The sequence below is a fragment of the Anomaloglossus baeobatrachus genome, chromosome 6 (genome assembly GCF_048569485.1).
Source record: "Anomaloglossus baeobatrachus isolate aAnoBae1 chromosome 6, aAnoBae1.hap1, whole genome shotgun sequence".
NCBI classification, from domain to species: Eukaryota; Metazoa; Chordata; class Amphibia; order Anura; family Aromobatidae; genus Anomaloglossus; species Anomaloglossus baeobatrachus.
This window is the reverse complement of record NC_134358.1, coordinates 135,964,953-135,992,036: the sequence shown is the minus strand read 5'-3', so window position 1 is coordinate 135,992,036 and position 27,084 is coordinate 135,964,953. Positions and strand designations below refer to the sequence as shown.

General features: G+C 46.0%; 1 protein-coding gene across 1 annotated transcript in view; it reads left to right on the top strand.

Moving 5' to 3' along the window:
* Positions 1-27,084, top strand: part of RP1 (RP1 axonemal microtubule associated) — a 752,859-nt gene that overhangs the window by 423,296 nt on the left and 302,479 nt on the right. The window contains exons 36-37 of the mRNA XM_075316343.1: positions 23,486-23,693; positions 23,782-23,936. Of these exons, the coding sequence (XP_075172458.1) occupies positions 23,486-23,693; positions 23,782-23,936 (363 nt within the window). The remainder of the gene's footprint in view (positions 1-23,485; positions 23,694-23,781; positions 23,937-27,084) is intronic.

The window sequence follows — 27,084 nt, the reverse complement described above, 5'->3', positions numbered from 1 at the left end:
GTTTTGGTGGTTCGAGTGGTGACTCAGGTGAAGAGGAGTGATTGATTGCCCTCACTGTCAGAAAGTTTTTCCTAATGTCTAATCTGAATCTCTTTCCTTTTAATTTCATCTCATTGCTTCTTGTACTTCCTTGTGCTAATGAGAACAGGGTAGTTCCCTCTGCACTGTGACTACTTTTCAGATATTTGTAGACCACTATTAAGTCTCCTCTCAGCCTCCTCTTTTACAAACTAACATTCCTACTTCTTTTAGCCAGTCTTCATATGACATGAAATATCAGCACTTCCCTGCAGGATTACCGCAGGAGCTCGACTTTGCTGACAACCCTCTAGATCAGGGGTGGGCAATTAATTTTCCCATGGGTCCGCATGAGAAATTGGGATGGTTTTAGAGAACCGGGCTAATATAATTAGCTCAGTTCTACCCAATACTGCGCACAGCACTAATACATGAGTGTCCAGCAGTTATATGCATAAGTGCGCACAGTGAGCACACAGTTATCAGTGTACTTCCTAGGGTTGAACAAAGTACCGCTCAAGTCCAGCACACAGCCTATACAGATAAAGTCCTGGATAAAGTACACTAATCACTATCAGAGAGACTAATTCTTACAGACCAACTAAGTCCAGCAGTATTAGCTGTTCTCCTAGGAGTCTTGAGGGGAGGGAGCCACAACGAAGATAAGTGGAAAGCACCGTCGACTGCAGTCAGCTGAACGTAATGAGGCATAGCACAGAACTAACATGCAGCAGAAACAAGCCAGAAGTGACTCAGTAGCCAGCTGCACAAAATACTCAGACGAGGACTAAATCCCACACCGGGTTTTATAAGCAGGGCAGACAGGAAGTTCAATGGCCAGGCGAGACAACAGACTCCATCTTGGACGAGGGCAAGAAAACACAACAAGTTCCATGGAAACCCAGGACCTTACAGATGGCCTGTTAGACCCAGCCATAAGTAGGGTCTATCATGCGATCTGTCAGTGTAATCTGCAGGTCTCATGTATTGCAATATATGTCTATTGCAATGCATGAGACCAGTGATCAAACTAATAAAAGTTAAAGTCCCATAGAGGGACTAAGCAAAAGAAATAAAAGATGTTAGGAAAAAAAAATATTAAAACAAACAACAAAACCTCACAAATGAAAGAAGAAAAATATTACACCAATAAGTAGGAATATTTATGTAAAAGCAAAAATAAATTAATAAAAGTACACATATTTGTTATCACCGTGTCCAGGACAAAACGATCTATAAAACTGTCACACTATTTAACACCTAAAATGAACACTGTACAAACAATAAACAAAAAATGTTTCAAAAACTATGTTATTTCATCATAACTCTGAAATGAAGTGGATTAAAACACAATCAAAAAGACGAATGTAAATAAAAATTATACCACTGAAATTCACTGCATCATCTTGTTCTGCAAAAAATAAGCCACCACAGCGCCATCCGTGGAAAAATAAAAACAACCTATAGCTCTCAGAATACAGCAATGTAAAAACAATACTTTGTCTATAAAATTGTTTTTATTGTGTAAAAGCGGCAAAACATAAAAACAAAAAATATATAAATATGGTATTGCTTTAATTATTTTGACCTGAAAAATAAAGCGTTCCTAGCACTTTTAACAAGCGGTGAATGTCATAAAAAAAAACTATTTCTGAATTGCTGTTTTTTGTTTATTCTGCTCCAAAAAATGAGAATAGAAAGTGATCCAAATATATTATGTACCCGAAAATGATGCCAATAAAAACATCAGCTTAATCCGCAAAACTATAGAAAAATTATATCTCTCAAAAAGTGGTGATGCAAAATCTTTTTAGTGTGTGATAGTGCCAAAACATAAAAAAAACATCAACCTGAAGAATAAAACTGTCTAAGAACTTATACCATAGGATGAACGGCGTAAAAAATAAAATCATTTTATATTCTGTGTCCTAAGTAAGATGCGGCTCACATTTATCCTGTGCTCTATGCTGACTGCTTATATCACGGTTTCAAAAGGAAATGCATGATTCAGATGGAAACATTTTGGACTATCTCCTGCCTATGATCCGGCAGTACCCGTCTTTTAATATGTACATAATAGTAAGGTTGACCACCTCTTTTGTGCACATCTTAAAAGCCAGATAGACTGTGTGCAGAATTATTAGGCAAGTTGTATTTTAGAGGATTTTTTTTTATTATTGATCAACAACTATGTTCTCAATCAACCCAAAAGACTCATAATTATCAAAGCTTAATATTTTTGAAAGTTGAAGTGGGGATTTTTTTAGATTTGGCTATTGTAAGGGGTGGGCAGACCCCTTACAAAGAAGCACAGTCTACCCGGAACGTTGTTATTAATAAAAATGTTTTTATTGTTATGTTATTGTTTTAGTGGGTCCCCCTAGTGGCCGGGTGGGACGGCTGTCTCACAGAAACAGGTGGTAGGAGGAGCCGGCAGCTGAAAGGGGAGGGAGGAGTAGTGTTGTTGAGGAAAAAGTGGGAGCAAGAAGGCAGTTGTGTCCGGGACGGGAGAGAAGAAGCAGAGCAGGGGCAGAGTGTGGGAGCTGGAAGAATAGGGAAGCCGGAGAGAAAAGGAGCGGGCGGAACCTCAAAGTGCGAAGCAGTGCCAGTGTGGGTCCGGTCTGTGGGTAGCCGTAGTGGGAGCCAGGTGAAGCAGAGTAGCCGGGCACATCCCCACTGAAGGAGACGTCAGGACAGGCTTTCCCCCCCAGCTAAGGAAAACGTTAAGTCATCTGTAACTGCCGGTTGTGGGAAGAGTTGTGAAATAGAGAATGTCTTTTATTTGCACTGAACCATGCCTGGAAAGTGTTTGTACGTCGGACGACATCTTCACCACCACACTCTGCCCCACCAAGACATCTCCTGTCCCGATAGTGACGGCGGAGCCAGGGGTAAGCCTGAGAGAAAATGGGGCCATGACTACAACCCCCGAGGCACCCCTGGCACCCCGTTACATGTGGCGTAGTCGGCAGGATCCGGATCGTATGCAAGGGGTCCCGACCCAAGAAGACGGAGATCAAGTGGTGCCTAGGGCACAGGATCCGGATTATTGGAGAAGAGTCCCGATCCCTTGGTGGGAAGAAGAAGTAGTGCCTAAGGCGTTGGACCGGGCACAAGATGGCGGCAAGATGGCCGTCGTCTTCAAGGACACGGAAAGCGCGCGAAAAATTGGCGCCAAAAGAAGAGCCTGGGGCTGGCCGGTGCCGAAGAAGAAGTTCGGAGTACTCCGCCCAAAGAGGGGAGGTGCTGGTCCCAGGGCACAGATGAAGATATGTGAAATGGGCGGTGTTCCAAGGAAAAAGAAGTACCGCCGCGGAGGGGTCGACCTGATGTGTGAGACTGGGGGTGGAGTATACCCAAGAGCGGGAAAAGTAAGCCCGCCTCCACTTCCTCCAGCATCTCCACCGACCCTGACGCCCTTACCAGAGACACGTACTACAGGCAAGATGGAGAACCCCGAGGGACGACAAGCTGCGTTGGTCGCGCCTGGTCTGGACCGAAGACACCAGAAGCAGATTGCGGCTGCGTCTGCGGAGGGATTTCCCTCTCACTTGCCGGCTGTACCCGGAGGACCGGGACGGGCCACAAAAGTGACCTGGGTTACGACGTGGGACGCTGTGACCGGAGAGACCACGACCGAGGTCCGAGCGACGTACACCGCTCAGTTGCCGTCGGGGAACCGGCCCCTGGGAACCCCATACCCATACCTGGAGATACCCCCGCCAGTCGCGGTGGGCTCTTCGACACACGTTCCAGTTCCGGCTCCGGAAGAATCACACGCCCGGAAGCTAGAAAGGGACAATTGGGGCTTCTTTTGGGACCCAGTACAGCCGTCACCCCTGCCTCAACGAAAGTCCCCGTCCCCAGAACCGGACCCGGTACAAGAGAGGCTGCTGGCCGAGACTGTGGCCCGGGAAATGATGGCTGGTCCCCGGAGTGCGGAATTCGAGCAACAGTGTACCACAGGAATTGTGGTAAAGTTTAACCAGAAGGAGGGGTATGGTTTTATCGAAGATGAGGAAACCGGTGACCACTACTTCTATAACAGGGTGAACCTTAACACCGAGGGCCTACCACAGCGCCTCCACACTTTATATCCGGGAGAGAAGGTGCGGTTTATGAGAGAGGTGGGATGCCGAGGCCTCTTTGCGGTCGGAGTGACCCGGATGCCTACTACCCAAGAGGCTGCTCAATGGCAGCAAGAACTTGAGTGGGAGGAATGCCAGTACCGGCGGCGGGCACAGCAAAGACCGGTACTAGCTGAGCTCTCCTACCCGAGACGCACACTGGCCGTAGCTCCGGAAGTCATGCCCGGACCGAGCGCTGACCTAGAGAAGGGGACCCCGGCGGTGCTGGCTATTCACCAAAACCTGACTACTCATCCGGTAATTGTCATGGGCAGCCCCCAGCTGTCCCATGCAGCGACCCCCCTCACCCCCGTCGGGGGTAGAAGAGAGAAAGCCGGAGACTGAGACATCGGAGCAACCCGCCAATTATGAACCCTTCCGGAGGCTGCGCCGGTTGCCCGGGCAGTCCTTGTCGGATTACGTGAAGGCCCAACGAGCTGAATGGCAACGTGCCTATCATCCGGAGTGAATTTTCAAGACCGGAAGATGGCGGGCCTGTTTTTGTTAAACCCCAGCGTTGTTTTGAGCCGGAAGAAGTTGTGCTGTTTGTAACCGTTCAAGTGCTGAGCCCGGAGAGAGCCTGCTGCTGGACTGAGCCGGGGGCTCCCTCCGCGTCGTTAAGAGGAAGATTTTGCCGAGTTGTGTTCCTGCCGTCTAACGTCTAAGACCGGGAGTGCTGCAAAAGCCTCCAGGCAGAACCTCCACTAAGACCGGGAGTGCCTGCCGACGGCCTCCGGGCACGACTAAGACCGGAAGCTTCCAGGAGGAACTCCGGGCGCCGGACTGGTGCTCCCCTTGCGGTTGCCCAAAGGTGAACCTGCTTGTAGTTTCATTGAAATGATGTTGTTTCCTTTTACGTGTAGTTTTAGATACATGCCTTGCCGGGAGGCTTAGGCTTAAAGAGGGGAGGTATGTAAGGAGTGGGCAGACCCCTTACAAAGAAGCACAGTCTACCTGGAACGTTGTTATTAATAAAAATGTTTTTATTGTTATGATATTGTTTTAGTGGGTCCCCCTAGTGGCCGGGTGGGACAGCTGTCTCACAGAAACAGGTGGTATGAGGAGCCGGCAGCAGAAAGGGGAGGGAGGAGTAGTGTTGTTGAGGAAAAAGTGGGAGCAAAAAGGCAGTTGTGTCCGGGACGGGAGAGAAGAAGCAGAGCAGGGGGAGAGTGTGGGAGCTGGAAGAATAGGGAAGCCGGAGAGAAAAGGAGAGGGCGGAACCTCAAAGTGCGAAGCAGTGCCGGTGTGGGTCCGGTCTGTGGGTAGCCGTAGTGGGAGCCAGGTGAAGCAGAGTAGCCGGGCACATCCCCACTGGAGGAGACGTCAGGACAGGCTTTCCCCCCCAGCTAAGGAAAACGTGAAGTCATCTGTAACTGCCGGTTGTGGGAAGAGTTGTGAAATAAAGAATGTCTTTTATTTGCACTGAACCATGCCTGGAAAGTGTTTGTACGTCGGACGACATCTGCACCACCACACTCTGCCCCACCAAGACATCTCCTGTCCCGATAGTGACGGCGGAGCCAGGGGTAAGCCTGAGAGAAAATGGGGCCATGACTACAACCCCCGAGGCACCCCTGGCACCCCGTTACACTATCTTGGGAGGATATTTGTTTTTGCAGGTAACTATTACTGTGCAGAATTATTAGGCAACTTAATAAAAACCAAATATATTCCCATCTCACTTGTTTATTTTCCCCAGGTAAACCAATATAACTACACAATTTAGAAATATACATTTCTGACATGCAAAAACAAAACCCCCAAAAATTAGTGACCAATATAGCTACCTTTCTTTATGATGACAATCAACAGCCTACCATCCATAGATTCTGTCAGTTGCTTGATCTGTTTACAATCAACATTGCGTGCAGCAGCCAACACAGCCTCCCAGACACTGTTCTGAGAGGTGTACTGTTTTGCCTCCCTGCAGATCTCACATTTTATGAGGGACCACAGGTTCTCTATGGGGTTCAGATCAGGTAAACAAGGGGGCCATGTCATTATTGTTTCATCTTTTAGACCTTTACTGGCCAGCAGTAGTTGAATGCATGTGATGGAGCATTGTCCTTCATGAAAATCATGTTTTTCTTGAATGATACCGACTTCTTCCTGTACCACTGCTTGAAGAAGTTGTCTTCCACAAACTGGCAGTAGGTCTGGGAGTTGAGCTTCACTCCATCCTCAACCGGAAAAGGTCCAAAAAGTTCATCTTTGATGATACCAGCCCATACCAGTACCCCACCTCCACCTTGCTGGCGTCTGAGTCGGAGTGGAGCTCTCTGCCCTTTACTGATCGAGCCTCTGGCCCATCCATCTGGCCCATCAAGAGTCACTCTCATTTCATTAGTCCATAAAACCTTTGAAAAATCAGTCTTAAGATATTTCTTGGCCCAATCTTGACGTTTTATCTTATGTTTCTTGTTCAAAGGTGTTCGTTTTTCAGCCTTCCTTACCTTGGCCATTTCCCTGAGTATGGCACACCTTGTGCTTTTTGATACTCCAGTAACATTGCAGCTCTGAAATATGGCCAAACTGGTGGCAAATGGCATCTTGGCAGCTTCACGCTTGATTTTCCTCAATTCATGGGTAGTTATTTCGTGCCTTTTTTGCCCAAAACGCTTCTTGCGACCCTGTTGGCTATTTGCCATGAAACGCTTGATTGTTCGGTGATCACGCTTCAAAAGTTTGGCAATTTCAAGACTGATGCATCCCTCTGCAAGGCATCTCACAATTTTGGACTTTTCAGAGCCCGTCAAATCTCTCTTCTGACCCATTTTGCCAAAGGAAAGGAAGTTGCCTAATAATTAAGCACACCTTCTATAGGATGTTGATGTCATTATATCACACCCTTCCTCATCGCAGAGATGCACATCACCTGATTTACTTAATTGGTAGTTGGCTCTCAATCTAAACAGCTTGGAGTAGGACAGCATGTATAAAAATAAGCATGTGATCAAATTACTCATTTGCCTAATAATTCTGCACACAGTGTAATGCCGAACAGAACTCACACAATATCCACAATATCTATGCTGCCTCAATAATGAATAAAATCATTTTGGATTTCATCTAAATCACGTATTTTGTACTGTAGCCTTAGATGAAAACCCCAATGTAAGGACTCAGCGTAGAGCACAAGATAAATGTAAACTGATCCAAAATGTTTTGTAGCTCAAAATGTCACCAATGAAAGCTTCTACTCAGCTTCCAAAAAACAAGTCCCCACTCAATATTAAGGGCTTTCACATTACTGGTAGCACAAAGGCTCTGGAAAAGTGCTATGACTCCTCGCCATCCAAAAGAAAATGCACAAATGCCCTCATCCCTTCAGAACCCCACAGTGTACCTATGCTGCACATAGCATCCATATATTTGGCATTTCTGTAATAAGGAGTACCCAATGCCTTTACAATAATTTCTCCAAAAGCTCAAGCTGGACACAATGTAGTCAAAATCATCATTACACCAATAGGTGAATTCCCAGAGGGGTGTCATTTCCAAATTGGGGTCTATTGAGGTTGGTTTCTGCTTTGCTAGCACATAGGGGCTCAGTATATGGAGTCTGCAAACTATTCTAAGTAACTCTGCTTCTCAAACGTCAACTAGTGCTCCTTTGCTCCTGAGCCTCACTATTGGCCAAACAGTACTGTATAGTCAAACATGGGGTATTATCACGTTCACGAGTAATTGTTTAACAACTATGCTGTCAATTTTACCTATTTTCCTTTGTGAAAATGTAAAATCTGGGGCTTAAACATTTTACTGGTAAAAATGGAAAATTGCAGCCCAGTGAAATAACATTTGGTGACATTCCTGTGGTGTCAATATGCTCACTGCATCGCCACTAGATGATTTCATTAATAGGTGTAGCTGGTAAAACTGTTTTGGGGGGGTTATTTCCAGAGGTCATTCTACCATAAAACTGACCTGGCAGTATGATTCTATACGTGAGTAAGATTACATAGATAACTAACTTGTAGTTTTGTTTTATTTAAGTGGTGAAAAAATTCTGAAATTTTGAAAGAAAAAAATGTTTGCTTTTGGTGTGACTTTCCGAGAGCTGTAACAATTTACATTTTTGTGATGTGGAGCTCTGTGAGGGCTTGTTTTATGAGCTCAAGCTGATGTTTTTATTGATATTTTTGGGGGTTATATTCGATTTTTTGAATGCTTGTTAGGCGTATGAAAAATCGGTCTGATTCTCATGCCGGAGAGTAGGACGATTTTTTTCTCACTTGTCATCCGTGTGCTATCAGTGGGCTGTCAGTGTCCAATCCATTTTTTTCTCAGCAGCTATTACTCATTTACAGTCATGTACAGGAGCATTTAAAGTGTTCTGTGCTACATGATAGAATATATCTATCTGTATTTAGAAAACGGATGTCACTAGGATGGTGTGTGTGCCGTCTGTGTGACATCCGTTTTTTTCTCGCACCCATAGACTTGCACTGGAGAGTCTTGCAGGAGAAACTCTAGAAATCGCAGCATGCTGCGATTTTTTCCTTAGTCTGGTTTGAGCTGAGGAAAAAAAAGGAGATCAGAGCTGCCTCATTGATTAACCTTGGTCCGAGTGCAATGCGAAATTTTCTCACATTGCACTCGTGCAAGTCAGTCGCAAGTGTGACGCCGGCCTTATTAGATTTTTTTCTGATGTTGCAACTGCAGAAAAACTGCAATCCTTCAGCACCTGGAAATGTTCTTATCCCTTTAGCAAGTAGGCCTAAATGTGCCTTAACCCCTTTATGACATATAATATACAGTTACGTCATATACGGCGGGTTACCTGACTTTGGCTGGCAAATCTCTGACAGCGTCAAGTAATGTGTGTCAGCAGTGGGGACGTCATTCCACACACCAATTGGCATGCCTCTGATGTGATCATTAGGCACTGATGATTTGCCTTGACACTCGGGGGCCATTGAAGACCCCCGTGGTTGTCATAATGGTTCTCCTGTGAAAGCCAGCATTTATCTGGCACTCATAGCAGACTGTGATTTTTGTTAACAATAAAGATAAGACCTAGCATCACCTAAGACAGGTGCTCTGGAAAAATAAATTATAGTACTAGAGCAAGAGAATTCCGGCACACTGTACTGTTTCCCAAAAAAAGAAAATACACTGGTTCAAGTATTCTTAATCTGTTTTTCTTTATTGAGAGATAATGAAGTGTTGTACATGAATAGAGAGTCCGCCAGGACGTTTCGGCCTTAGGCCTTCATCAGGTCAGACAATCTGACTTGAATATTATTATATGTGAAAAAAACAGAAAAACAGATATCAGCAAGTGTAAATAATACAAACAGTAGTGACAATCCAAGTAAAATAACATAGTACAAGTTTGAGGAGATACAGCATAGAGGGCAAATTCACAACAAAATATGACATACAATATGTTGTATTACGGAGAATAAATACAATTGTAAAGAACCTGGTATTATGCAAGGTACCAGGGAAGGGGCCCATAATGACGGTGCGGTATGCCAAGTTGAGGATAAGTGGCTCACCCATGTCAAGCAAAGATCCGTAAATGAGGGAAAATTGTGAGTAGCCAATCGTCATAAATATGTTAGATCCAGCATGAAATCTAGTCCTATGGCAAGGAAAGGGAAGAATAAATCAAAGAAGCCTATATAGCGAGGAAATAGGATATAGTGTATGTATGAACATACCTGTGGAGAGGTAGAGACCTTAGGATAGTCCTGTGGGAAGACTCTGTGGGCTGGGTGGACTAAACTGTCCTATGCAGAAGGAAAGTATATATGTCAGGCAAAGAGTGGATATAAGAGTGGGGTATGCGAGTATGAAGTAAGTAAAGCCAATACCTGTGTGGATATAACGAGGCTAAAGGCCTATTTGTTATTATGGCTCAGGATCCGTTTATTTCAAATTGGGTGATCAGTGAACCCACCACATTATATGTACTGCTATTACCAGCAGTAATAATATGTCTGTGAACAACAATGGATAGGCATGGTATGTCATGTGGATCAAAAATCATATTGCGTAATATCATGGAGATGGCATATTACCGATAGAGGAGCTACTAGTTTACAGGGACACTAGGTAAGATAAATTGCTTATGCTGATAGCAGTAACATATCTGCAAAAATGAACAACATACGATGCTGTAATTAGCTGAGTGGATCGATAGGATAAATGGAATAGAATATATTACCAGTTGCTGTAGGAGGCTGGATCAAGTCCTGCTAGGGTTAATGTGTCAAGGAAATAGGCGTAACTCCGGTGGGGCTGGCTGACAGCAGAGAACAAGAGAGAGGTGAGAACATGAAAAGATCGCTGTAAAGGAAAGAAAGGATATTTATAGATGAAGAGAGGATGCCTAGATGCTGGGCGAGTCACTTACCCTCCGTGTGCGGTGGTGGCTGTGCGTGCCGCGCGTCCTGTGCAGGCTTTATGCTGTGTAAGCCGGTTTAAATGGAGTCTGGGAGCAGGAGTGTCATATCCGGTCTGTGGAACGCGGAAGTAATGCAGGCCGGCGTGGAGCGCATACCGCGCATGCGCACTATGCGTTCCACACCGGCCTGCATTACTAATAATAGTAATAGCAGTACATTTAATGTGGTGGTTTCACTGATCATCTGACCTGAAGTAAAACGGATCCGGACCCATAACAACAAGTAGGCTTTTAGCCTTAATACATCCACAAAGGTATTGGCTATACTTACCTTATACGTGCATACCCCTGCTCCAATATCTACTTTATTGATTGACATAGAGACCTTTTTCAACATAGGATTATTGATCCATTGAACTAACTATAGCATCTTATATTATTTACTCTTGCAGATATATGACTGCCACCAGCACAAGCACTCTACCTTAACTAGTATCCTTGTGGACTAGTAGCCCCTTTATTGGTAATATACCACCCCCATTATATCCCGCTATATGATATTGATCTACATGACATACCATGTCTATTCATTGTTGTTCACAGACATACCATTGCTACTGGTAACAGCAGTACATATAATGTGGTGGGTTCACTGATCACCCAATTTGAAATAAACGGATCCTGAGCCATAATAACAAATAGGCCTTTAGCCTCGTTATATCCACACAGGTATTGGCTTTACTTACTTCATACTCGCATACCCCACTCTTATATCCACTCTTTGCCTGACATATATACTTTCCTTCTGCATAGGACAGTTTAGTCCACCCAGCCCACAGAGTCTTCCCACAGGACTATCCTAAGGTCTTTACCTCTCCACAGGTATGTTCATACATACACTATATCCTATTTCTTCGCTATATAGGCTTCTTTGATTTATTCTTCCCTTTCCTTGCCATAGGACTAGATTTCATGCTGGATCTAACATATTTATGACGATTGGCTACTCACAATTTTCCCTCATTTACGGATCTTTGCTTGACATGGGTGAGCCACTTATCCTCAACTTGGCATACCACACCGTCATTATGGGCCCCTTCCCTGGTACCTTGCATAATACCAGGTTTTTACAATTGTATTTATTCTCCGTAATACAACATATTGTATGTCATATTTTGTTGTGAATTTGCCCTCTATGCTGTATCTCCTCAAACATGTACTATGCTATTTTACTTGGATTGTCACTACTGTTTGTATTATTTACACTTGCTGATATCTGTTTTTCTGTTTTTTTCACATATAATAATATTCAAGTCAGATTGTCCGACCTGATGAAGGCCTAAGGCCGAAACGTCCTGGCGGACTCTCTATTCATGTACAGCACTTCATTATCTCTCAATAAAGAAAAACAGATTAAGAATACTTGAACCAGTGTATTTTCTTTTTTTGGGAAACAGTACAGTGTGCCGGAATTCTCTTGCTCTAGTACTGTGATTTTTGTTACACATAGTAGTGCTGATTCACTATGTATAGTACCATCAATTGGATGATTACATGTTCAAGTCCACCTAAGGGAACTAACAGATACAATAAAAAGTGCAAAAAATGCTTTTCAAAAATATATAAAAACAATTGAAGTTCATATCACCCCCTTTTGCCTTATCAAAAATACAATTAAATTTTTTTTAAAAAATACAGATATTTGTATTGACGCATTCATAAAAGTCCAATCTATCAAAATGTAAAATAAATTAATGTGATTGGTAAATGGCGTATTGAGAAAGAAAAATCAAAAAGCAAAAATTATGATTTTATACCTACCTAACATTGCAATAAAATGCTATAAGAGCTGATCAAAACATTGTATGTACGCAAGCATGGTGTGAGTAAAAACAGCAATGCAAGACACAAAAAGGAGGCCCCTACACAGCCCCATATCCTGTAAATTGAAAAAGTTGGAAAATAGTGACACAGGCAAAAAAAATTTTGTTTACAAATTTCCCCCAAATTTTCACATTTAAGTGAAAAAACTACCATATACTAGTTTGCTATTTGCATAATCGTACTGACCTGAAGAATCATTTTTACCATACAGTCAACATGGCAAATTAAAAACCCAAAAAACAATTATGGGATTGCACTTTTTTGCAATTTCAACACTCTTTTTATGCCTTCTTGTTTATGCTTTCCAGTGCATCACATCATAAATGGAATGGTATCATTCAAAAATACCACCTGTCCCACAAAAAACAAGCCCTCAAATACTTACATGGATGGAAAAATAAAAAAGTTATAGCTCTAGGAGGAAGGGGAGGGAAAATCAAAAACTGTAAAAAAAAAGCCCAGTCATGAAGGGGTTACTGACAGGCCATTTTTCTTTTTTACCTCTCCACTTTTCATCAGCCATACATTTTTAATTCTTTCATTAATGTGGTTGCATACACTTTGTTATATACAAATTGTATTATCTTTAGCACTGTTTTTGGGTACATATTAATTACTTTATAATTAAGTCTAGTTTCACACTTGCATTGAACGGCATCCGTTGCATTGCGTTGTGTGACGGATGCGTTGCATATAATGGAACAATGGATGGAACGGATCGTACAAAACAACGTAAAGCTATTTTTGGTTTTCTTCTTTACAGTTTTACCGGCAGCAGACCATTGTGAACGATCAGCTGATCACCCGACGGCCGGGCGCTCAGCTGATCGCTCTCAAAAGCCGGCTGCCGGGCGCTCAGCTGATCGTTCACAGAAGCCGGCTGCTGGGCACTCAGCTGAGCGCTCTCAAAAGCCGTCTGCCGGGCGATCAGCTGAACGTTCGGCCTCCGAGAGACAAAATAAAGTTTCTGTGATTTAAAAAAAAAAATAAAAAAATGAGCATGCGCAGTGAAAAATAAAGGATTCCGCCGCTCAAAAACCGTTACATGCTGCGTTCCTTCCGCCCGGCGTAAGCAACGCAGCGTCGGCCAGCGGAAGCAATGCAGGTCCTTTTGGCACAATCCGTCATCCATACAAGTCTATGGAATACAGCGGAATCCGTTAACGGATTCCGCTGTTTTCCAAAAGGGCGGATTGCACCAGAAGGTAATTAATGCAAGTGTGAAAGTACCCTAGGGAAGTCATTTCTCATTATTTTGCAATCCAAATATAGATAAAAGCAATTTTTTGCGTTAACATTTCATGCTTAATTTTTTTACTGTTTTTATTTTACATCAAATAACCTGTTGAAAAAAATTCTCTAGGTTATTACAGTCATGTTAGTTATTTCTTTATATTTGTATGTAATAAAGTGTAAATTCTATGAAAAAAAATTACTTTTCATATTTCTATTCTCATGGTGAGCTTTTATTTTCTGAAAAAAATTCTAATAGACATTCTACTGAGCCACAAATACAGATCAACATAATGATATCAATAACTGCAAGCAAATTATATACTGCAGATTAAATAGATGTGTGAAGTGCCGCTGAAGCAGAGCGCCAACACTGCGGGACCGCTACAAAGTATTCAATGAGAGATTATGTGCCATTATGTATGTGTGTGTGTATATATGTCACGCTCCCCGGGTCCTCTGCTCCGCTCCCCGGGTCCTCTGCTCCGCTCCCCGGCTCACCTGCCACGCTCCCCGCTCTCCAGCCTCCAGTGCCCACGCTTCCCAAGCCTCCGGGTTCCCGCTCCCGGCGCCCGTCGGCTTCCCAGTCCCTGGCCGGCTCTGCTGCGTCCTCCTCTCAGCTTCCTGCCCTGGCTTCTGGCACCCGGGCCGCGCGCATGCGCATTAGGGCGCGCGCGCGGTCACTGACCCTTTCTTAAAGGGCCAGTGTCCACTGACAGGAAATGATGCATACAGGTACAGGGTATAAAGGGGGTTAATGTCCAAGGGAGCGGGGCCTGTTCTTCGTGTTTTCCCAAGCTAGGAGTCAGGTCTCCTTGTGTTCTGTGAGATACTTACCTCTCTGTCTTCTAGAGCCGATCCTGCATCGCCATCCGGTCCTGCTGTATCTCGAACCCCGAACGCTGCCCATCTGTCATCCTGACAGTCCGTACCATCTCGGTTCCCTGCGGTGACCCGTCATCTCACTCCAACGGTTCCGGACCCCGCCAGACATCATCACGGCTTCCGAACCTGAGCTCCGTCACCCGGACCACCATCAGTGACCTCGTGGTCCCAGGGACTTCTCCATTGTGTTCCAGTGCACGGACTGTCCTGCTACCTAAAGTGCTCCGGCTACCGGACTCCTTTCCCTCATCGGGGAGTTCGGCCCAGTGGATCCACCTCCCGGGTCTGCCCGTCCATCTGGCCCTAACAGTAAGAACAGGCCCTGGATCCCGCCGAAGCACTAGCGGCCTTGCATGAGGAACTCCAACGCCAGCGTGAAGTCCAGACCCGCATGCTGAACTTTATGACCTCCGTGGACGCCCGCTTGAACACGCTACAAGCCTTGGTCACATCTTCAGTGCCTCGGGTCTCCACTAGTCAATCCACGGCCCCCGCTCCCGTGGCAGCCTCCTCGGATGCTTCCAGACTGCGTTTGGCCTCACCACCCCGGTACGCCGGAGATCCCAAGACCTGCAGGGGGTTTATAAACCAATGCTCCCTCCATTTCACGCAGCTGCCACATTTGTTTGCCTCCGACCAAGCCAAGGTCGCCTTCATCATGTCTCACCTAGAGGGCGAGGCACTGGCGTGGATGAACCCTTTGTGGGAGAAGGAGGACCCTATGACCAAGAACCTCCAGGAGTTCCTGCAGGCCTTTCGCAGCACCTTTGACGAACCCGGACGCGCCTCCGCGTCTGCCTCATCTCTTCTCCGGTTACGTCAGGGGACTCTGACGGTGGGTCAATACGCCATCCGTTTCCGCACCTTGGCTTCAGAACTCGGGTGGAATAACGAGGCCCTAACCGCCGCCTTCTGGGAAGGACTCTCGGGTCGAATCAAAGATGAGCTGGCTGGACGTGACGTACCATCCACCCTGGACGCCCTGATTACCCTAGCGACTCGAGTGGACATACGCTTTCAGGAGCGGTCCAAAGAGGTGTCCCGTGAGAGACATCCGGTAAGGCATTCCTCTCCTCCACAGAAGCCCGCCGTACTTCAGTCAAAGGCATCTGGTGTCTCCGTCCATGAGCCCATGCAGATCGACCGTGTGCGACAGTCTGAACAACGCCGAGCAGAGCGGCTCGCCAAGGGTCTCTGCTTCTACTGCGGAGAGGGCACACACCTGCTACGCTCCTGTCCAGAGAGGCCGGGAAACTCCAAAGCCTAGGGTTGGTAGGAGAGGCCACCCTTTGTGCTGGGACTCTCTCAGACCCGGTTACATGGACTGAGCAAGTGACAATGGGAGAGACGCGGTTTACGGCGGAGGCGTACCTCGATTCTGGGGCAGCAGGCAATTTCATCCAGCAGGCCACGGTGGACAAGTACCAGGTGCCTGTTACTCCACTCGCCAAACCTCTTGTGATTGCCTCTGTGGATGGGAGACCCCTCTCTGACACCATCTCCTGGATCACCAAGCCGCTTGAACTGCGTATCGGTGCTCTGCACACCGAGAACATCGCTCTCTACGTCCTCCCACATATGTCACATCAAATCCTGCTGGGCCTTCCTTGGTTGCGGACACACGAGCCTTCAGTCAGCTGGGGTACTGGCGATATCACTCGATGGGGGTCTTCTTGCCATGAGAACTGTCTGAAGACCATACAACCTATCCGGCGACCTCCGGTTCCCGAGTCCCTACCGGGACTGCCCTCAGCCTATTGGTCCTTCGTGGACGTCTTTGATAAGAAGGAGTCCGAAGTACTTCCGCCACATCGTTCTTACGATTGTGCCATTGACCTACTCCCGGGAACTACACCACCTCGAGGACGGATATATCCACTGTCTCCAGCCGAAACAAGGGCCATGTCTACGTACATCACAGAGAGCCTGGCTAAGGGATTCATTCGGAGATCCTCCTCTCCTGCTGGAGCAGGCTTCTTCTTCGTAAAGAAGAAAGAGGGCGACCTACGCCCATGTATAGACTACCGTGGATTGAACCTAATCACCGTAAAAAACAAGTACCCCCTGCCGCTCATCCCCGAATTGTTTGATCGGCTCAGAGGAGCTCGTGTGTTCACCAAGTTGGATCTTCGGGGTGCCTACAACCTGGTCCGTATCCGCTCAGGGGATGAATGGAAGACCGCGTTCAACACTCGCGATGGGCACTATGAATACTGCGTGATGCCCTTCGGCCTGTGTAACGCACCAGCAGTCTTCCAAGAATTAGTGAACGATGTGTTCCGGGACCTTCTCTACGTTTGTGTGGTGGTATATCTGGATGACATCCTTGTCTTCTCTCCGGACCTCCAGACCCACCGAGAGAACGTGCAACTGGTTCTACAAAGACTGAGAGAGAATCGTCTGTACGCCAAGTACGAGAAGTGCGTCTTCGAACAGTCTTCTCTCCCCTTCCTGGGTTACCTCATCACCGATACCGGACTGCAGATGGATCCAAAGAAGGTCTCTTCCGTTCTCAACTGGCCTCCTCCTTCTGGACTGAAGGCAATCCAACGCTTTCTGGGATTCGCCAACTATTACCGCCAGTTTATTCCTCACTTCTCGGCTCTGACTGCTCCTCTTTCCGCCTTGACCAAGAAGGGGGCTAATCCAAAGGACTGGTCACCTGCGGCCGACGCCGCGTTTGGCTCTCTAAAGCGAGCCTTTGCCTCCTCTCCTGTACTCCACCGTCCAGAGTTAAACCGCCAGTTCACCTTGGAGGTGGATGCCTCCTCCTCGGGTGCCGGAGCAGTGCTCATGCAGAAAACCTCCTCCGGGAGGATGGTGACTTGCGGTTTCTTCTCCAAGAGCTTCTCAGCGCCTGAACGCAACTACACCATCGGTGACATAGAGCTATTGGCAGTCAAGCTGGCTCTGGAGGAATGGCGCTATCTCCTGGAAGGAGCAGTGTACCCCGTCATTATTTACACGGACCACAAAAACCTGGAATACCTGCGGACGGCTCAGCGACTGAACCCACGGCAAGCCAGGTGGTCCTTGTTCTTTGCCCGGTTCGACTTCCAGCTCCATTTCCGACCCGCGAACAAGAATGTACGCGCTGATGCCTTGTCTAGGTCTTTCATGCCCATGGAGCAGGAGGAAGAGACATCCCAACCCATCATCTGCCCTAGTAAGATCATTCCGGTGGCTCCTGTCACCCTGGCCCAGATACCGCCTGGGAAGACCTATGTCTCTGAGACTGACAGGCAAAAAGTGTTACACTGGGGCCATGCCTCGAAAACAGCCGGTCATGCAGGTCAGAAGAGAACATGGAGTGCGATTGCACGTCATTACTGGTGGCCATCTCTTCGCACGGACGTCGCCTCTTTTGTCTCTGCCTGCTCCTCCTGTGCCAGGAATAAGACTCCCAAACACCTGCCATATGGCCGTCTTCTGCCTCTGCCCATACCCTCAGTTCCCTGGCAACACATAGCGATGGACTTTATTACGGACTTGCCATTGTCCTCCGGACACAGTCATATGGGTCGTGGTGGATCGGTTCTCTAAAATGGCCCATTTCGTTCCTATGGCTAGGAACGCGCGGACGCCTATATACATCACATCTTCCGCTTGCATGGCTTTCCATCACACATAGTGTCCGACAGAGGAACTCAGTTCACCTCCCGCTTCTGGAGGGCTCTCTGTAAACATCTGGGAGTGACTCTGGACTTTTCTTCGGCCTACCATCCTCAGTCGAACGGCCAAGTGGAACGGGTCAATCAGATATTGACCTCTTTCTTACGTCACTACGTCAACGCCCATCATGACGATTGGTCCACGCTTCTTCCTTGGGCTGAATTCTCCCATAATCACCACGTCAGTGAGTCCTCCTCCAGTTCTCCCTTCCATGTCGTCTACGGACTTCAGCCGTCTGTCCCATTGCCTGTATCCTCTTCCTCGGACATCCCTGCTGCTAATGCAGTACTCCGTGACTTTAGAACCATTTGGGACTCAGTTAAGGCCTCCCTTGCACGTGCATCCCTGCGGATGAAGAGACACGCGGACAAGAGACGTCTGGATCCTCCATGTTTCTCTCCGGGAGATCTCGTCTGGCTTGCTTCCAAATACATCCGACTGAAGATACCATCCTACAAGCTGGGACCTCGCTACATCGGACCGTTTAAAGTCCTCGGCAAGATCAATGAGGTCTCCTACAAACTACAGCTCCCGGCCACGATGAGGATACCCAACTCCTTCCACGTGTCTCTGCTCAAGCCGGTTGTCCTTGGTCCCTTCTCCGCTGCCGCCAGTCCGGCTCCTCCTCCTATTGCTGAGGACGACATCTATGCGGTAAGGGATATCGTGGCCATGAAGACCGTACGAGGTCGACAGTTCTTCCTGGTGGACTGGGAAGGGTATGGTCCTGAGGATAGGTCCTGGGAGCCCAGGGAGAATGTGGGCACTCCTCTGATCCGTGCCTTCCTGTCCCGGTTGCGGGAAGGGGGTCGTGGGGGGGGGGGTACTGTCACGCTCCCCGGGTCCTCTGCTCCGCTCCCCGGGTCCTCTGCTCCGCTCCCCGGGTCCTCTTCTCCGCTCCCCGGCTCACCTGCCACGCTCCCCGCTCTCCAGCCTCCAGTGCCCACGCTTCCCAAGCCTCCGGGTTCCCGCTCCCGGCGCCCGTCGGCTTCCCAGTCCCTGGCCGGCTCTGCTGCGTCCTCCTCTCAGCTTCCTGCCCTGGCTTCTGGCACCCGGGCCGCGCGCATGCGCATTATAGCGCGCGCGCGGTCACTGACCCTTTCTTAAAGGGCCAGTGTCCACTGACAGGAAATGATGCATACAGGTACAGGGTATAAAGGGGGTTAATGTCCAAGGGAGCGGGGCCTGTTCTTCGTGTTTTCCCAAGCTAGGAGTCAGGTCTCCTTGTGTTCTGTGAGATACTTACCTCTCTGTCTTCTAGAGCCGATCCTGCATCGCCATCCGGTCCTGCTGTATCTCGAACCCCGAACGCTGCCCATCTGTCATCCTGACAGTCCGTACCATCTCGGTTCCCTGCGGTGACCCGTCATCTCGCTCCAACGGTTCCGGATCCCGCCAGACATCATCACGGCTTCCGAACCTGAGCTCCGTCACCCGGACCACCATCAGTGACCTCGTGGTCCCAGGGACTTCTCCATTGTGTTCCAGTGCACGGACTGTCCTGCTACCTAAAGTGCTCCGGCTACCGGACTCCTTTCCCTCATCGGGGAGTTCGGCCCAGTGGATCCACCTCCCGGGTCTGCCCGTCCATCTGGCCCTAACAATATATATATATATATATATACACACACACATATATAGAGAGAGAGCAAGAAAGAGAAAGAGTTGTTGATTGTGCTATAAGGCAAACTGCACATAGCAGCAATAATGTAGCATAACCAATTATTTATATTACGGTATATAACTGTCTGACATAGACAGTAGTCTTGCAGAAAGTATAAATCTTCATATAGTAAAAATGGTATACATTGTATGTGACAAAAATGGCTTGTTTGGTGCAGGCTCAAAAAATACAATTGAAAGAAAAGAGTATATAATAGTGATATAAAATAAATAAACATCATATCCAATGATATTCCGCTAAGTTGAAACCAGTAGAACAATCAAACAATAGAACCTCCTGTTAACCTGCAACTCGAAGAACCAAAAAAAGAATAAATGTCGCCTAGAATTCATGAGATAAGGTTTTCCAAGAATTAAGGTGTCTTCTTTCTGATGAATAAATCAGCAGTTTTCAAAATCTATAGGAACGTCTGGACTTATCAGGTTTCCATATCTGCAGAGCGTGACGTCACAAGCCGGATCCTTATTGCCACTCGGTTATCGTATACCAGGTATGCCAGCAGCCGGGGCTCCCTGGTTTCTCCACACGGATACCTTAGCCCTTGGAAAACCTTCTCCCTTGGATTCTATAGGACATTTATAGCCATTATAAATACATTTTAAAACTACAACATGGTTAGGTAAAACAACATATTACAATAGCTGGTAATATTTAAATATAGATTAACAGAATCCATGTTACTGGTTGGCTCCTAAAGTCTGTGAATGGCATGCACACAAGTGGCTCCCACATAGGAGCCAGGATAGGCGCGGGAGTGCCCCTTGTCAACACAATACAGGTTATACCCCTTCATATGTCCATTCCCCTGACATCACCTGTCTATTCCTCACACTTCACACTAGACATCCTTATACCAGGGCTACTTGTGACAGCAACCCTGTGATCAAGGCCCCTTGGGCCAAAACGTCAGAGCCAGTTGTTTTTGTTCACAATTTTTTTTGAAAAAAAAATCACCAATAAATCTTGCATTCTATTTGAGTGTGCAGTGATTTTCTGTGACTGGTTGGCTCCTGTGACTCCAATCCAACAATGATAAAGGGTGTATAGTAGACATGGGCGAGCAGTACAATGCTTGGTGCTCAGTACTCATTATGATGAATAAACACTATGATGCCGAAGTGCTCGTTACTTGAATTGAGCTTGTCAGAAGCTCATATGGGCTCAAATTGAGTAACAAGTATAATGGCCAATATAAATCAATATATAAACATATTGTTCACAAGTAAGGCAAAATCCCCCTAAGGCAGATGCTATTTGTCCCATATTAATGGCAACATTCCTTCCAAACTCAACAAACATCAATAACAGTAGCTCCCTGGATCAACAGCTCATCACAGAATCTAATAACCATAACCTGTAATGTTACATTTTTGAATAAAGGCATCTAAGCCCTCCTTGTCCTTTTTTAGTGAAACAACCATATCATGTGGTAAAGAGTTCCCTACTCCCACTGGTTTCACAGTAATGAAGCCTAGAGGATGCCCCCTTGTCATTGTCCTGGCCCTATTTGTAAAAAGCTCATTAGAATGATCTCTGTATTTTACTACCATATATTTGTACATTGTACACCCCTAAGCCTTGTTTTTTCCAGACTGAATCACTTCACCTATAACCTTATTCGCTCTTCTCTGCATTCACTCTAGTTTATCTTTCCTTCTTACATGCTAGAGCCTAACATTGTACCCAGTATTCTAAGGGACTTGTAGAACTAAGTTCCTGTCATGAGCATATAAGACTCATTTCATGAATCCCATTATTTGATTTGCTTTGGCAGCAGCTGCCTGGCACTGATCATTAAAGTAGAGCTTTCTGTCCACCCATATCACTATGTCTTTTTTCAGTTACAGTGTTACCAAGTGATTTACAATTTAGAGCATAACTGTACTTTTTATTTCTAAGTACATGACCTTATATTTATCTACATTAAATTTCAGTAGCCATTTCTCAGCCCAAGCCTTCATCTAACATAAGCTACTCTATAATATTAAATAATTCTCCTCTGTGTTGATTACCTTTCACAACTTAGTATGATCCGAAAATATAATGCTACTCTGAGTTTACAAGGGCATTAATAAAAAAAATATTAAAAAGAAGAGGGCCCAATACTGACTACTGTGTAACTCCCTTTTAACTGTGACCCAATCAGAGTCTGTTTCATAAAGCACTCTTTATTTCTTATCACTGAGCCAATTGGTAACCCAGTTAAACATATTTTGCCTTAAGGGGGCTTTACACGCAACGACATCGCTAACGAGATGTCGTTGGGGTCACGGAATACGTGACACACATCTGGCCTCGTTAGCGACGTCATTGCGTGTAACACATACGAGCGACCGCTAACAATGTAAAATACCAAATCGTTGATCGTTGACACGTCGTCCATTTCCCAAATATCGTTCCTTGTTCTGGACGCAGGTTGTTCGTCGTTCCTGAGGCAGCACACATCGCTACGTGTGACACCCCAGGAATGACGAACAACACCGTACCTGCGTCCTCCGGCACCGAGGTGGGCTTGACTTTCCTGCGGCTGCTTTTCTTCAATTGACCGCATGCCGTGTGACGTCGCTGTGACGCCGCACGAACCACCCCCTTAGAAAGGAGGCTGTTCGCTGGCCAAAGCGACGTCATTAGGAAGGTAAGTATGTGTGATGGCTAGCAGCGAGTTTGTCCGCCACGGGCAACTATTTACGTGCGAACGCTAGCGTGTAAAGCGCCCTTTACTCCCATTGCTTTAATTTTATGTGGCATCATATCAAACACTTTTGAAAAGTACAGATCAACAGCCACGGCCTTTTTCTCAAATAAGTCTGACAGGGCCAATCTATCATAAACTGATGTTATGCTAGGCTATAAAGTTATTATTACTGAGATACTCCAGAAAAGTACCTCTTGGAAAACTCTCAAAGATTTTGCCCAGAGTGGAGGTTAAACTTATAGGTCTATAGTTTCCTGGCTCCTTTTTTGACCTTTTTTTTTTTTTTATAAATATTGCCACCAAATTTTCTATCTACCAGTCCTGAGGTAGATTCCTCTTGTCAAAGAGGCATGTTCCTGTACATTATTCTTGTCCGCTACATTTGGACAGTATCATAATGCGCAAGAACATCCCTTGTTAGCACCCTGTTGTCAGTTTGTTCATAAATTTCTAATAGCAATACCAGAGCAGGTACACAAAGCAGGGATCTCAATACCTGAGAATATATAGCACATTAAATGAAGAATGAAGACATAAAGAATAGGGATGATCGAATACCTCAAATATTCAGCTAGGTCGCCGCTATTCGACTTTTTGCGAATATTCGATGTGCAATATAAGTCTATGGAAAACTCGAATAGTTGCCGAATAGCAACTATTCGGACTTTCCATAGACTTACATTGCGCATCGAATATTCGCATGGCGGCGAACTGTTTGTCGAATATTCGTGAAGCCGAATATTGCCGAATATTTGTGATATTGATTGTAATTGAATTGCAAAGAATAAGACGTGCATGATAGTTGCTGATCATGTACATGCCGTGGAAAAAACTGCTAACTCATTATCTTCAGTGACACTTACCTCCTGTTTAATTGTTCTTTCCTCTGGTATATCCTTAACATTTACTTTCATTTTCATGTTTTATTTCAGGAGGAACTACAAGTGGGAACCATCTTTAAGGTTCAGGTTTCTTGGTCACATACACAGGTGTTCCAGTCATGGTATTTATCCTCAATACACATTAAACACACAGTGACGAATCAGGAGATGTGGCTCAGTTTTCAGTGCTGGATGAAAACTAATGAGGACAGATGTGTCGAAATACCAGCACTGTATCCATGTAAGGATCCCCTCCCAGGTGAATATTGGCTTTTTCATTTCTCTATTATACATACACGTGGTGTGAAATTACATTTAATGAAAATGTGAATGATTATTATTTCCAGTGGTGGAATACACAATTTCTGTTCACACTGGAGATCAAATGACTGGAAGGAGCGCCGGCCGAATGTACATCTGCATGGAGGGAGAGTATGGAGACACAGGAAAAAGAGTTCTCAATGTGACTGGAAATGATGTAATTTCTTTAACCACAGGACAGGTAAAGGACAGTGTTATTTGGGTTGTCTGTGTAAACTCCACTCCACTTTGGGAGCCCCACTAAAGTGGAGAACTAATGTGAAGAGCATTCGCAGGAGTGATTCTTGTTGTAGTGGACCCATCACATCCATGTGTTACATTATATCCACTGTCAATAGTTAATGAGGTGAGTGCTCAGGGATCACACACACTCAAAACTCAAGACATTTCAATGTATAAATGTTACATTTGCTCTGTTTTAGTTCTTCATTCTATATTATTGGAGACACACATATAGAGGGCTATTGGGTTTTCTTTGACTTTCACAACTACAGCAGTTCATCATAGCATCGATTCCATTAGATATTAAAATTGTTCTACAGGAATATTGACCTCTGTTTACAGAATAGTTACTTGCAGTTGCCACAAATTAGAAGGCCACACAGACAGGCTATGAACAGCTTGTTCTACTCATCACAGAGGAGTTCTATAGCTTTAAAATCTGAGGACTATAAACTCCAAGTAGGAAAGTAAAACTTATTAGTATGTTACTGGAACCAATCACTGATTATATGATGCATGTGTCAAAATGTTTGTATGGTGCCCCTGAGGCTTCAGTCATCACAGAGGTACTGCACCTCACCCAGAGGTGTGGTATTCTATCCTGGGTATGGAGGAAATCACCACCGGTTCACACAAAGCACAACACTCTCACTTAGCAACATCTCACCAGACATGATTATACCTGAAGCCAGACCAGGGGGGTGGAGTCTGTTGAATGGGAACATACAGTAGTGGAGTGTGGAGAGAGAAGGAAAGGAGAGGAGCAGTGGAGGAGCGAAGACCCGTGGCCTGGAGCTGGTACCGCTTGGCCCAGGCACAGATAGGAGGGGTTCTAGAGACCATGGGAAGTGCAACATCAACCCGTGGCATTGTTCCACATATGATCTATGGGTGGAAGGACTTGGAGGCAACATGGGGACTGTTCCCTAGGTTAGATGAGAAGAACCTACGTACTCCTCTAGTAAAACCAGCAGCTGAGGTGACTGCAAGCACCGAAGCCACCACCGCACACAAATTCACTGGAAGGTGACCCTAAAGGAGCAAGGGATAGAGCTTCATGCCGCCCAACAGGGTCCACAGGCACTGGCACAGGGTTCAGTGAGCGAGGGTGCAAAGCAGGAGGGAGAAGCAAGCGCAGGAGACGGCCAGGAAAGATAGGGGAGAGTCCAGCTCACCAAGGACTGACCTGCTGGTTGCAATCATAGATCCTGCGCACGGAATGAGGCTCGGTCACCATCCAATTAGAAATAGAAAGAGGGATTTCCAGCGCCAGGAATAGATTAAAAATCCTTTTTTATTGAAAATAAGGTAATAAAAATCCAGCAGATACCATAGTAGATGTCAGAAAGATGGCAGAACAACGCGTTTCAACGCTTCAGGTCTTAGTCATGTTCTTAACATGACTAAGACCTGAAGCGTGGAAACGCGTTGTTCTGCCATCTTTCTGACATCTACTATGGTATCTGCTGGATTTTTATTACCTTATTTTCAATAAAAAAGGATTTTTAATCTATTCCTGGCGCTGGAAATCCCTCTTTCTACGGCCAGGGAAGGGTACACTTAAGAAAGGTGCACCGGACTCGACCTCCAAACTACCCGGGATCGGCTGGAGCCCATCACAGTGAAACCAAGCACTCCAGAGGAGGTCACTGACATGCCGTGTAACCTTGGAACTGGTTACAGTGAGTAAAAATCATCCCTGTGTCGCTCCGTTATTCACCTAGACCCGAGCCATCATAGACTACTACTACCACCCCCATCTACCATGGGGCCCAGCTCTGCCTGTGGAGAGCTATACAATCTCAACTGCATCACCATCTGCCCCAGAGGTCTCCATCCCGCAGCGGCGGCACCGGGCCTCGCCATCGCGACGTCCAAGAGATAGAACCGCGGTCCAGTAATAAGTCACCCCACAGCCATCTGCCATCTGTCCATCTGCCATAAGAGATGCCCTTGGCCAGTCACAATGCTGCTGTTCAAATACCCATAAAAAGGTATCAGAGGATTGTGGCATGCCAAAAAATATTCCTCGTACCATTACTTTACCTATTGTATACTAGCCTTGTACTATTGATTCCAAGACAGAAAGGGTTCATTACACAATAGGATAAAGAGTTGCACACACGTCACAATGTATATGTGAATGATAAAAAGTAAAACTGCTATGGGAATACTAGACTGAAAAATACAATGCACTATCTTAGAAAGTGTAAAAACATGAAAAATTAAATATGCATAACTGCTATGAATAATAGGAATATAAGAGATGTTTAGCCATTTTATTGATCAATGCAAAAGAGCCCCAAAACCAACGCCAAAGTAATCTCTATTTTTGTGGTCCCTAGTAGAGATGAGCCACCACCCTAGTGTTCGAGTTCGGTTCGGTTCGTCGAACAGCGGGTGTGTTCTTCGAACACTTTCAAACACCATTGAAAGCAATTGCAGGCAAACATAAACACATACAAACATGCACAAACACGAATGCACACACACATATTATGCTCACCTTATCTTCCGTTCCATCGCCGGCCTCCTGGGACTTTCAGTTCGCCGGTACAAGATGTGTATCGGGTAAACATTGCGACCAATGCCAGAACTTCCGCTGACAGAGCACTGACATCAAAGGCAGGTGCCGCTTGCTTCTGATTGGCCAGCGTGCTGCCTTTGAGTAGCGTCTGACAGAGGGAGGAAGTTCCTCCCTCGTCGCTATGGTTACCCGATACATGTAGTTCGCCACTACAGCATGTGTATCAGGTAACTATAGCGACCGAAGCCGGAACGTCCGCTGACAGTGCGCTGACGTGAAAGGCAGGTGCCGCTTGTCTCTGATTGGCCAGCGCGCTGCCTTTGACTAGCGTCTGACAGAGGAAGGAATTGTTTGAATTGCAAATGATTTCCTATGGGAAATCTTGCTTTGCTAAATGAGTAACTTGGTTAACAAGCACACTCCCGGAACGGATTGTTCTCGTTAACCAAGGTTCCACTGTATTAACATTGAATGACAGTATTACTGTGAAAAGCCAGTTACGCTTTTGGTGATCGAACCGTTATCGAACATAACCTCGAACTGTCGAACTTGAAGCTAAGTGTTCGCGTTCGTCGAACGA